We start from the raw sequence: 14,235 nt of genomic DNA, 5'->3' as shown, positions 1-14,235 counted from the left end.
TGCATGTAACAGTAATAAGCTTGGCCAGTGCATGTAACAGTAATAAGCTTGGCCAGTGCATGTAGCAGGAATAAGCTTGGCCAGTGCATGTAGGAGGAATAAGCTTGGCCAAATGTTCATTTGTAATACACACAGTGGTTTTCCTAAACCTTTAAAACTTACCTCCGCTGCAGGGAAAAATTCTGAATATGACAACTAAAAAAACACTAAATAAAGGGGACATACCAGGTGTTGGTATACTGTAACTGTAGACTGGGTGGAACGTTACGTCTGGTGTCTTTGGCATTATTTTACGATGAGGCATCATTGAGACTGGCTTGTGACAAGTAGACTCTGTCTTGACATAACCAAAATAAGACGAAAAAATATGTTAATTCCTCCAGAGAAGCCAGTAACCAAAGAGCTGCATGCTCACACTGGGTGGGATATTATACCTGGGGTCTTTAGCATGATGTTGCAGTGAGGCAGCACTTCTGCTGTATTAATTACTCCAAATGAACAGAAACACCTGTATTACATGTACATCCTGACTGGTGGCAAACGGCCTCCTGTGTGATGTTAGAGCGCAGTACTCTAATATAGTGCTGTGTTTATTCCTTTCCTTTGTTACAAGTGCAGTGAAATATTCATACGGAAAGCCATTGTCAAGTCTTAAGATAATGGTCTGCCATCGATGTGTTGATGAAAAGCTCTGTCCCATGTCACTCGGGCCCGTATCTAAGTGCAGACGTGTCACACAATAACAACCCTTTATGTCGCACTATTAACTCTTAATGCGACGGCTGATCGTTGCTGTCATTGCAGTAATCCAGTGTGGAGGAAATGTTGTCAGTCCTTTAGCATATGTAATCCTCATCTAAATGAATTACCTTGCCGGGCTCAATTGTAACACTCTGGTTACAACAACTGTTATGTTTGGAATTAAATCCAGACGTGCAGTGTACAAGCTTGTACCTTTGATTTTCATTCTCACAGCACTGATAAATATTACTCTTTATGATATTTATAGAAACTAAAATGTAAAGTAAATATTTATGTGATAAACTAATCATCGATGGGAATGCTTCCTTACATACACATAATTATTTTTTGTGATTTTGTTTAAATTTTCAGACATTTCCAGTTATGTTGGAAAACTTGGAAGGTGACTTTAATGGAACAAATTGCAATAAAGCTACTAAAATTGTTGTTGCTGTTGAATATTATATAATTCTGCATGTGGTACAGATTGTCAGCAGCTTTGTATGAATTACATTACTAATTGGTCAAGTGCGCCATCAGAATGGGATTAATTTCCATGACAACCAGAACAGTTGTTGTATAAGTGAAATTACATTAAACATCTGTCGTATGCTTGGTAAGTAATTAAACAGCTAAGAGACATCAAATGCCAGGTCTGTTAGATTTTTTCAGAAATTTGAATAATTACTTAGTACAAAAGAGTTGATGATGATTGTAAAAATATGTTACGTTTTACCCATAGTGCATAACGAGGGAATGCTGCATATGGTCCTTTTGGTATCAATAATTAATGTTGACAATGTAGGTGACTGTTGTGTTAAACAGAACTGCCAGCAAGCTTTGTTTCTGAGTTAGCCTTTACATTGTACTATACACACATACCATTAATCCTCTTGTTGTATTCAGATGAAATGACTTTCTGGTTGGCTAGCCATAGCTGTCTTTGTGAAGTCGTTAACACCTGAGTAGGTAATCAACTGGTCAATACAGAGACCGTGAAATTGGCCGTGAGCCAAGTCTTGGGATGGGATTCTATCCATGTCCACTCTTGCCTTGTAGTGGTCAGACAACACTCGTTAAGTGAAGGCGCCTGAAGTTATAGATTTTTACGTATGCCGTCATGGCAACCGTGTGGGATATTTTGTAGTGCCCTCGCCCAATTTTACAAATCTACTCGAATTTGTGATAGTTTTCCATGGAGACCATTTAGTAATAAATATTACAGTAACATTAATATGAAGGAAATATGAGCTTCTTAAACATTTTGATTTTCTTATCCTACACTTAACAGATGTGTATAAAGATATATATCTACAGAATATTGTATCACTTTTGGCCACAAATATTAAAACGAATTTTAGGTTTGTTTTAAATAACGTTACTTAAAAACTGTTTTAAGATACAGTACAACATGTATTCTGGATTTAGATTTCAAAACTCAGAGGAGTTTGCTTTGGAAAGATTGTTAGAACACTGGTAATTGATTACGCAGCAAACGTAACAAGGTTAACTTGCCAGAGAGGAATTAGAGTAGGCTGAAACTTGATGGGGTGAATTGGAGTAATGTCTTGGAAATGAATGATCTGAATTTGTAGACTCTTAAGCTAGACCATCCCTCTGGGAACATACTTCATTTGTGAGGTGCTAAACTGTAGTTAAAAATTAATCAGTGGAAGTTCATCAATTATTATCAATTATCTTCATCAATCTATATCAGTGTGTTCCCCCCGTCCGGCCTTAAATCTGCCGTGACTGCAAAGTCCAGCCAGTATGAGTAATTAGTTCAAAACTCAGTTGTGTAATGACTTCCAGGGGGCTGGGTGAAGCGATTCTGCAGGTAGAGCATATGTATTCAGTCGCCAACTCACCGACAAGATCGAAAGTGGTTCAGTGAGTTTCTAAGTTTTTCTCCCCACCGGAATGCCTGCCCGGTTGACAGGAAGACAGATATTGGCAAAAGTTTGGCCGAGGAGACGTATAAGGAAAGTACGGGGGTGGATTTGAGATCAATAGGAATTCTGCCTGTGATAATGCTATAATGTTACCATTAATATGTGTGTCGCGTTGGAGACATCAAGCCCAGATAGACCAGGTACGGGCCTGCCTCATGACCAGAGCTGTACTGAGCTACCATCACTGCAGTGCTGTTATTGCTAGCTGTTGATACACATAAACTAGTGACAGTCTCACTCAACCATCTGGGAGAAAACACCTGGTCTAATCCTAGTTAATGAACTCAGGTGTTTCATTACCTGTCACGGTCCCATGGTACTAGTTTTGTTGCGAGCAGTTGGGGTCTTTGTCACTGTGTATAGCCTCAGACGAAACCTGAACACCTCATTGGTGCTATACTCTCCCCATGTACCAGAGCTGCTGGCAAGGCACATGCACAGCAGTCTTTACACTGGATATTATTAACATTGACTGGTAACAATATAACAAAACCTGGAGGCGAATTAGCCAGCAGCAGCAGCAGGGATGATGATCCTCACAGATTTGACACAGCCTGCGTAACGCAAACTGGCAAACGGGAGACTGATGAGTTTAATCTCTCGTATTGATGCAAACACGTCCGATCCTGTTGTATGTAACTCTGCACAGATTTGATATAATACTGTGGTGGTTTTTGACTTATGCCGGCAATAGCTTGTTCAACAGTCTCTCCACTTGAAAAGAAGAATGTGCTATTGCAGACGGGGAGTGCTTTATTCTGAGTGACCTGCGGGACCTAGGCACTTCCCCTCAGACAATTGGTCTGTAGAACGTCTATCATTGGTAGGCATTATTTCGGGGATTTTTTTATCAGAGACTTGCGGTGCAAAAGAAAAGCACACAAGAGATGAAAGATAAAGAAGAAAAAAATAAGGAATTGCGGCATCCACAGATTTCAGAGCTAATGATACACTGGATTTAATACTTGGTCTTCCCATCTGTTTTTACATGGACTTTTTTTCTTCCTTTCTTTTATTTTATTTTTTTTTTTTTAACGTTTTCTCATTGCTGTCTTGTTTTGTGAAGTCTGCCTGATTTGATATAGGGCAGGTTTTCATCAGTGGCAGCAGCTGGCCTCCTATCTCCCGGTATATTGAGGGATTGTTTATTCTGTTCCAGCTCTACATTACCAGGCTCTGTAGGTTGTGAGCTCTTCCATGGTCAGACAGTATAGAATTGTGGATTTGAGGTTAATCTGTTACAGAAATTGGTTCAACCATATGTGTGTTTAGATGTGCATGTATGTAGGGCTGTTCCAGTGTGGCATTTTCCACAAGGATGTCAACATTCCCGTGTTTCTCTGTGGATACAGCCCCTTTGTGATGTGTTATGACACACCACACCAACTACAAACCAGAAACAGATGTATTCCCTAGGAGAATTCTGTCAGCAAAACACAGAAATATTTCGGGTCAGAGCAAGACTGATGATTCCCTGATAACTCCCACCTTGTTTTTTTCTGGTATTTCTGGTGGTTGTTTTTTGTTTTTGTTGCTTTTTATACTGATGTTTGTGCTCTAGGAGTTTCCTCATTGTCGGGAAATCTTGTCTAAGGTAGGAAGGAGTTGGTGATTCTGTGTGGAGCGGGTGACTTGTGATATTGGCTGTCTTGTGTTCAATTGATTGTGTAAGTGTTTTATTATCTACAAAAAAATAGATCAAGGTTTTCCATTGTTGTCAGCGATTGGTTCATTATGTGCTGAGATGGGAGGGTTTTCCTTTGTAGGCTGCGAGTAGCCGTGGCATTATAAACTTGTCTCTGTTTCTCAGCTCTCCGTCTGTTTTTCTTGTCAGATTAGGTCAGATAAGATTGCTGCTTCACGCCCGTTGCATCCATAATAGGCTTTAAGTGGTTTTATAGTTCCACATCTGATCATGGATGATCTCCATTGGTACGTGTCCAAATTTTTGGAGAAACGACAGTTTCGCCAGTTTTATAGGGATGTATCCCCCATGCGTCACAACGTCAGTCCGTCTGCTTCAAGTTCTGGCATAAGCAGTTTGTCGAAGTATGATCTTCCCTCAGAGAGAATGGAGAAATGCCTGCGGGTTTGTCGCTTGGAAAAACTTCGGACTACTCATGGTCACCCACAGGCTGATTGCCATGGAAACGTGGACCAGGTGATGGTCTTGCCAAAGATGAAGTGTTGCAGCTTGAGAAATGTGTCTATGGACTCAAACTGCTGTTTTCAAATGTTGCCGGATGACAAAATGCTGAGAAGCAGTGAATTTCCTGGAAGTTGTGCATGCGAGAATACTGTTGACAAGTCGTCTTCAAAGTGTTGTTGTGGTACATCACAGAAGCAGAGTTTGATGCCAACATTTGTTAGTAGTGTAAAGGATGCGCCTTTACCATATTCATGCTCTTGCCCAGAAATCACACCAAGGTCATCTCACTCAAGGTCAGGCGATTCATACCCTCATCAAGACCTGTTATATCTGGATATTACCTGTGGATGCATTCCTAAGTCATACACTTGTCAAAATATCATGTCGAAAAGTGGCCCACAGAGGGAAGTGGATTTCAGTGAAGAAAGCTTAAATGGACATCCTGTGAGCTCCCATCGAAGGCATTCAAATGACAGCTGTCTGTCCGTTAAACGGTGCATCTGTCCGGTTCATGTGAGAGACAGGTGTAGCCACTCAAGTGAAATCTCTCCTCTTCATACGTATTGTATATACCAGAATTTATTGTCCAACGGCCATCTGCCGAAATCAGGAAAACTGGCACCACAACACATGATGTGTTTGTACCCTGAGGCTGCTTGTAGAGGGAATCCAAAGAGGTCATCTGGAAGGAAAATGTCTCCTCTCTGTCGCTCATGTACGTTTCATGAAATGCCAGCACGTGAATCGATGAACTCTTCAAGTGTTTCCTCCTTATGTGAAACACTGGACAAGGCAATAACTACTGCGGGCACTGTCAAGCAGTTCCTCAGAGACTGTAGTCGGGAACGGCACAAACTGATGAATGAAACTGGTTCGCGCAAACTTAGCGAACCAAACATCCGTCGCTACGGACTCGGGATGGTTCATAATGCATCATGGTAAACTTATCTTTCAATCTTTACAACATAATATGCTCCTACTTTTAACTTTTTTGTCATTGCTTGTTTAATGCCCTAGCTGATCTCCATCCAGCTGTCCGTTACCTCACAGGTGACGTCACAGCTGACCATCTGCCACTGTTGTCACCTTCTGATTTTAGGTATTTTAAAATCTTTAGTGCATTTTCTGTTTTGTTCATTTTTGCCAGATTTTGGACTTGGGTTTGAGTGTCAGCAGGTCTGAACTATACCAAGTACATGTATACCCTAATTCTTCAACTTTTTCAACCACATATGCAGCCAATATTTTGAAAGAACTGTCGAGGGTAGAGAAATAACTTTGAAGTCAGCATCTTCATTGACACAATCAAATCATTTTTGTATCATTTTCATAATAGTTATATACATAAATTCACCTACATGTACGTATTCACCTGTCTCATCCTCTAGTTTGTCTTTTCTGGAACATTTGAACACATCTTGCAGCTCATATATGATGAAGTGATTTAAGGCATATCTCCTTAAGTATGTAAATCCAGTTTTCATGATTCAGCTGCAACTTTATGCAGTATTAAAAAAAGAATCGCTTTGTCAGCAGTCGAACAGACCTTGATCACTGTGGCGATATGCATGATTTGGATACAGTTTTATTAAGTCTGGAGATCTAAGAGCGGGTCTTTGCTCCAGGTTTCTGCATGCCTTTTTTTTGTTTTTGGACTTTTTTCCCCCACCCATAAAGTGAAGTGAAATATACTTGTAAGCAGAATAAAGCCCTTGTCAATCATCATGAAGTTTACCATCAAGGGTCTGATAAAGCGTGGTGATTTTGTTAGGTATCAAGGACGGATTCCACATTTCTGACTTAAGTCATAAATTAAAACGTCATCACAAAGCTTAGTTTTTGGTACTGGAAGTTGAACTTTTGATACAAGTGTCTTTGGATAATACTTTTGAGCTGGTCAAAGTTTTAATTTAATGGCTGGGGCCTCCATGGCTCAGTTGGTTAGTGCTCTAGCGCAGTGTAATGACCCAGGAGCCTCTCACCAATGCGGTCTCTGTGAGTTCAAGTCCAGCTCATGCTGGCTTCCTCTCCAGCCGTAAGTGAGAGGGTCTGCCTGCAACCTGCCGATTATCATGGGTTTCCCCTCGGTTTCCTCCCACCATAATGCTGACCGCTGTCATGTAAGTGAAATATTTTTGAATACGGCATAAAGCACCAAGTCAAATAAATAAAATGAGTAAAGTTCATTGGCTTAATTCAATTAGCTTTAAAATCGTATTTCAAATTTTGACTTTGAAAGGGCTTTGTCAAATTGGCTCCAGTTCATGCAGTTTTGCTGATGCACCTATACATGTGACCAGTGATCACAAAGGATTTATTAGGTATCTGATCACGGCCTATTGGATAAGGCTTGCGTTTTTTAATTGCTCAAAAACATGAGGTGCGGGATTCATTCCTGGCCTTGGACAAGGACTTCATGTATTCCCCTGCTTTCCCTGTTAGTAGGGTGACAGTAAACAGTTGTCTTCCTTTGTGCTGTCTAATATTTATTGATAACCAGTTGTCTTCCACCGTGGTTCACCCTGAGTGCTCTGGTTTACTTCCCCCATAGCATTGACCAGCATTGTATGAATGAAAAAACTTCATGAGTGAGGCATTAACACCAATCAAATAAAGAAAAGATGAATAGTAGGAGAAGTTTTTCTAAGTGGCCAGTAAGAAACACCAAGGGACTGTTACAAACCTGTTACAAGTATATGATTGTATGCAAGTATTTATACGCAATTAACAGCCCTACTCTTAGGCTAACAATCATATCAGTCTACAGTCATATCAGTCCACAGCATTTCTCCACTTTGTAAAGGAATCATGTAAAGGAACTTTTTTATAAGTTCGTCATGCTTAGCAATATTAGCAAATAAGAATGAGCGCGGCTAGAGCTTCGCTAATAACAAATTAGTCATTGAATATATTGAACTGGGTAAAGTGTGTAGGAACCATCAGTGGTAAAGTGTGTAGGAACCATCAGTGGTAAAGTGTGTAGGAACCATCATTGGTAAAGTGTGTAGGAACCATCAGTGGTAAAGTGTGCAGGAACTGTCAGTGGTAATACATGTACTTACGTGTGTGTATCACCTTAACCGACTTGATTTAAAAAGATGATTGGCAGAGCAGATGTTTTTATCCATTTTTCTTTTATGCATTGTTCTGTTTTGAAATATATGCATTAACATGTTATACACCTGAGATAAAATGGTATTTATATGTGGTATGGCATGTATATATAAAATCGCAAAAGTTTGTTTTCAAGTAAAGATTTAAAGACTCAAAACCGGAGGATTTTGGCATTTAAGCCATATTCACTAATCAAATCATACGGTCTGTATTTGTCTTTATTTCTTCTAATTTTTAGGACAGATATTAGTTGTGCTGAAAGAATTACATTTCTTTTCCATTTTTTGGAGAAATAAAGATATGATTGTGTTGTTCATTAAATTGACTAACCATGTTAAAAAAAGAAACTAAATATGCCTGCTGCAATTGCATGTGTATTGGCTGTTATGAAGAGCAGACCAGGTGTCCCAAAAATAAGTAAAATTAGGGTAACATAGCTCAAATTATTGCCTATCAGTGAATATCACACTAGCATCTATTCTATTTTTAGTGTTGAAATGATCCTAGAGTTTCAAGAAGTTATTTTGTGACCTGATTTATAAATTTTAGGAACTTTAGGACTAATTTTGAATGTTGAAACATGTAAAGACAAGGTTGGTATTGTGTGAAAGGTAATTATTTGGGCTATTCTGAAATAGCAGAAATTTGATTGGACCTTCACTAATTGATTTTTGACAAAATTTAGCAGTATAACCTAAGCATGTTTTAATGATTTTCACAGAAGTAGTTTCTTCAGATTCCACCATGAGTATCATTCTCTAGAGATCAAGTGCTTGAGAAAACATATGGACAGTAAAGGTTATGTTGGCCTCACAGTGTTGTTCGTGGGAATGTTAAGGAGATGGGGGATTGGTGGACTGGGTGGGAGTCGATCTGTTTGTGGTGGGGGACACCGGATGATTACCCTCAAATAAAATAGCTAAATTTATCACCAGTCATGTTCTCCATCTATTTTCTCTTTCCGCAGCCCTAGTAAGCTGAATGCCAGCGTAGATTCCACGCACATTGATGATGAGCATCGCCTGATTGCACGCTACGCTGCCCGCCTGGCCGCCGACTCGCACAACGCGGTGAGTACGTCATGTTTGTGGCTTGAAGTTAAAGCGCAAAACACCTGCGTTGATCAGGCCTGCGTAATCTACAGGTTGAGCGGTTGGGCCCTGGGTCCTGTGTATCCGTGACACTATGTTAATAATATACGGATCACCAGCTGCTCCTTTTATATCTACTCCCACGTTTCCCTCTTTACCCTGGCCACACTAAATTACAACGCAAACAGGGTTTTTTTTTTCCCTTTTGTAGCAGCCGTTAAAACCAAACAAACACAAATCCTCCCCGCAGTTTTCTTTCATCCGGGCTCATTATCACCAAAGAAGTGTTCTGTTTCAGGGATTTATCTGATGATATTTTGTATCAAGTAATTGGTTTTGATGGCAGTTTTATTTCCTGAAGGCTATTACGTAAGAGTAAACAGTGTCAGGTAATGTTTGTTGTAACATCCTGACCTATTACGCTCCATCAGTGCCTTGTTACTTGTGTAATAATGACAAGTCGTTGGCCAGGCCTTTTATGGGGTGATCGAATAATTATGATTTCAGGAGAATGATTGTAACTCATTGTTCGAAAATTGTTGACATTTTTTTTTTTTCGGGGCAACAAATGTGTTTTGGCATGATAAATGATTAGAGCTCTTATTACAACATGGTGAAATGTTTGATTTGTGTAAACAACAGTACATTTTAATGCAGTCTGTATTAAATATAGTGTTAAAATGGTTCATGATTTTCTTAATTTGCTTCATGAAAGCCAGACTTGTATGTACATTAGGACAGCTAACATGGAATAGTTAGACAAAAACAATATAGCTTGTACATATCGCAGATCTGACCAAGTGGTGTGAGCCAAAACCTGCATCTATTTCAAGCCATATCCGATGATTTTCATTTATCGACCAGCGGTGCAAATTTCCACTATTTCCACCTGCCTCATTTACATTCCATTCTAAGATGTTACAAAAGCTTTAAATCACGCAGGCATCATTGCAGATATTTTAACATACGCGTATTACAACAAGAACAGCAAAAAAATGACAAATCATTTATCTCTGCATAATCTGTGGAGAATAATTGTGTGGAGATTTGTGGGAAAAGTTGACCTGGGGGATAAACATGGGTCTTCTTCAAGCAAAGAGTTAATAGGCCCCTTCCTCTCCATTTTGGCATCAGTGTGGCATGCCATAAGGCTGATTGTCGTCTGTACCCCCTGATCAACAGCTGGCTTTGCTTGTACATGATTGAGCTACCTGGGCTTCAAGCCAACTCCAGATGTGCCATGTAAACAGCTCCTGGCTCTACAGCTTCTACACAAGAACAGTTCATGGCTCAAAACCCAGACTTTATGATCCATCAATATTATATATACATGTATGTATATAATAAATTTGCTGAATGTGTCTCCTCCATACAGAGAATGTTTCAGATCTGGGATTCCACCGTATATATAAAATATATATATATACATCACATTTTTTTTTTTCTTCATGTTTTGGAGACAGGGCTACGTGTTGAATTATATTAACCATATATATATATTCTGTAAACCTTTTCAACCACTAAAGTGCTTTTTCAGTGGAATTTATGCATATAGTTGTTATGAAAATGATAATAAAAAGGATTTTTGTGCCATTAAAAATGCAAGCTTCATAAAACTGTGCAAATTATTTTTCTACACCCCACAGTTCTCTAAGAATGTCTCAAAATATTGGTTGTAGAGGTGGTTGAATAGGGTAATCCTAATTTTGTTGTAACCGTTTGCTGGTGTTTTGTGCTCAAATTCATGTGAATGTTCTCTTTATTTTTTAATTGCACATTTTGATATTACCTTCAAGACAGTTTCAGTACATATAAAGTGTTGCTGTCAGTCCAGGCACTGTAAGCATTTATCTCTGCCCATTCCCAAAACAACCCAGTAGTCAGTAGTAGATTAGTGTAATAATCCCTAAAATGCCATTACCATATAGCTATCTGTGTTGGAGGAGCTAAAGATCCATAGATCCTTAAAGATAATTAGCATGGCCTTATCCGTGTAAGAATATGTCTAAAATGCGTGTATGACCCCCATCCTTGGTGGTAGATCAGTTAATCTTTAAAGGCCATTACCATATAGCTATCTGTGTTGGAGGAGCCAAAGATCCATAGATCCGTAAAGATAATTAGCATGGCCTTATCCGTGTAAGAATATGTCTAAAATGCGTGTATGACCCCCATTCTTGGTGGTAGATCAGTTAATCCCTAAAGGCCATTAGCATATGGACATCCTCACTGATCATTGTATATTTCACTGTCCTTAGTAGCAGAATAGTTAGTTATTTATTTGATTGGTGTTTACTCCATGCTCAAGAATATTTCACTTATACGACGACGATCAGCATTATGGTGGGTGGAAACCGGGCAGAGCCCGGGGACAGAATAGTTAGCTCCCAAAAACCCATTAGTATATGGCCCTATCCATGATCATGTTGGTGGCAGAATTGTTAGTCCCCAAAAAGGCAATAGGATGTGGAATTGTCATGTGTGGTGGATAGTTAGTACCCAGAAGGCCATTAGCATGTGGCCCTATTATTGGTGGTAGATCACACAAAGCCATTAGCACATGATTCTATTCTTGGTGGTAGATCGTTTACATGTAATCCCCAAAATACCATTAGCATATGGCCCAGCCCTTGTTGGCAGATCACTTAGTTCTCAAAAAGCCATTAGCATATGGACCACTCTTTGGTGACAGATCAGTTACATGTAATCCCCAAAGTGACATTAGCATATGTCCCTGTCATTGGCAGATCACTTAGTTCTCAAAAAGCCATTAGCATTTGACCCTATCATTGGTCATAGATCAGTTACATGGAAATCCTAAAATGCCATAAGCATATGTCCCCAGTCATTGGCAGATCACTTAGTTCTGAAAAAGCCATTAGCATTTGACCCTATCATTGGTCATAGATCAGTTACATGTAAATCCCAAAATGCCATTATCATATGGCCCAGTCACTTAGTTCTCAAAAAGCCATTAACATATGGCCCTGTCCTCTGTGGCAGATTCATTACTGTAATTCTTCAACCTTTAGGCATGTTTTCCAAGGTGTTTATTGAAGCATACTCTGAAGGCATTATTTTGTTTAGATTGATGAAATTATACTTTTCGTGAAGCCCTGAAAATGGCCAATCCAACAAATGCGATGTCAAATGTATCAAAGTATAACTTTGCTTAAATTGGTCTGAAAGTTGCTCTTTCATATGCATATATGAAAAGGTTGAGCCATAAGGACCTGGCAGTATCCATGTGGGAAGATATAGTCAGCCCATGAAGATCATAAGCAATGGCCTTATTAACTGATTCATGAAAAGACCACTAGAACTGTCATCATCCAGTGGCAACCATCAATTTATGACCCTGTCCATCATGGAATTTTCAGTAAATCTATGGGAAATTGAAATTCATTAGCCGAACTGTCCTTTGTGGACTGCCTGTTGGTAAGTCCAGTTTGGAAGATATAGATAGGGCTGGGAAAACCCACATGTACTCTAATACTGAACACAAATGCCATTATCATTTTGTTGTCCGACTGTCTGAATAATTAAACACATATGTTTGGATCGTAGATGAGATCTCCACCCACTGACGGCCTATATGTATATCTGCATTGACATTTCACATCTATAAGAAATTTATATATTTATACTGTTATTTGAAACCTGGATGAGACACTTATTTTCTGGGGGTGATAGTAGGATTTTGGGTGAGTGGACATTTGACTTCATTTGTTCCTGACACAGCTCGAGAGAAGCACAGCTATCATGTGTCCGATGTAATTCTAGACCATTGATCAGATGCATTCTTCTATAAAAGCCAATTGTTAAGAATTAATATTTATAGCTTATGTGCATCAAAACACGCTTTTATCTGGAAAGTGGACACTTGGGCATGAATTCTCACACAGTTTTTGCTAGAGGGTATTTTGTGGATATAGCTGATCAAGTCTTTGTGGTGATGATAGATACTACATTCATAAATCAATTTTAATAGCATTTATAGCTAAGTATAAGCACTTGATATTTAGTGTAATGTGTCCCGTAGACAATTTACACAGTACGTGTATATATATATACTCAGCTGAACCAACTTATAGCATCCTGCAGAAGAATAGACACTTCAAACAAACTGAGAAATCAACAAATTGTCAATATTTCAACAAGTATCTAACATTCAGGAGACAAAGCAAAAAAATAAAGTCAACTTTGCCTGGTGTTAACACCGTAGTGCTTATTTTATCAATTGTTGACACCATAGTACTCAATTTGTCAATTGCCAACACCATAGTAGACCACGCACTCATGGAACATAGCCGTTAATTTCAATGCTCACTTTGTCAGTGTTGACACCATTCTGGAGGGTAGTGATAGAACAAAGATGTTTCCTTTCCATGCTCGGATTGTCAAGTGTTGACATCATAGTAGACCACACTCATGGAACATAGCCATTAATTTCCATGCTCAATTTGTCAATGTTGACACCATTCTCGAGCGCAGTCATGGAACAAAGATGTTTCCATGCTCAGGTTGTCAAGTGTTGACATCATAGTAGACCACACTCATGGAACATAGCCATTCCCTTGCTGATTTTGTCAGTTGTTAACAACATAGTTGACCACCGTCGTGGAACATAGCCATTTGCATACTGAGTTTGTCAACTGTTGACACCATAGTGGACCCCATTCGTGTAACCAAGTCTTTCCTGTGCTGTCTTTTATTACCTTAACATCATCTTAACATTATCACTAATTTGTTCGCGACACTTCTATTTAAAGAAGTGGTTAACCTGCATCAGTGGGCTGAGTTTCTTGCTAAATATCAGCTGTATATGTATATGTATTGAGGGTTATAATGACTCTATCTATCTTGATCAAAATCAGAATCGGGTAGCGTTATTTGGCATTGTTCTCCCAGTTTTCCTATGGGCGCTGATCGTGCTGACTTTATTTCTGCGTCCGGCGTATGGCGACATCAGAGTGTACTGGGTACTCGGGTGTCTGTTAAGTGAGTTGTGAGTAATGGAGAAGACGGGAGTTTTGAAGAAAATTGAACCAATTGACGTCAAATTGCTTTCATATCCTTGCCGTCTGAGCCTGGTAGATGACTGTCCTGTCCGGCTGTGAACGACATATGACAAACTTGGCCCATTTAATTATGCCCACATTTACTACACAGCCTCATCCGCCCTATA

The 14,235-nt window shown here is 39.3% G+C and overlaps 1 protein-coding gene across 5 annotated transcripts in view; it reads left to right on the top strand.

The window, feature by feature from the left end:
- LOC135471899 (dystrobrevin beta-like) overlaps positions 1-14,235 on the top strand; it is a 108,559-nt gene that overhangs the window by 55,938 nt on the left and 38,386 nt on the right. For 4 of the 5 annotated variants that reach the window (XM_064751320.1, XM_064751318.1, XM_064751321.1 and 1 more), the window contains exon 11: positions 8,924-9,026. In XM_064751320.1, the coding sequence (XP_064607390.1) occupies positions 8,924-9,026 (103 nt within the window). Of the gene's footprint in view, positions 1-4,415; positions 5,781-8,923; positions 9,027-14,235 lie in introns of those variants that run through there. The other variant, XM_064751319.1, reaches the window with a different exon arrangement.

Source organism: Liolophura sinensis, chromosome 7 (genome assembly GCF_032854445.1).
Source record: "Liolophura sinensis isolate JHLJ2023 chromosome 7, CUHK_Ljap_v2, whole genome shotgun sequence".
Taxonomy (NCBI): Eukaryota; Metazoa; Mollusca; class Polyplacophora; order Chitonida; family Chitonidae; genus Liolophura; species Liolophura sinensis.
The sequence above is the reverse complement of the archived record's forward strand: the minus strand, read 5'-3'. Positions and strand labels throughout refer to the sequence as shown.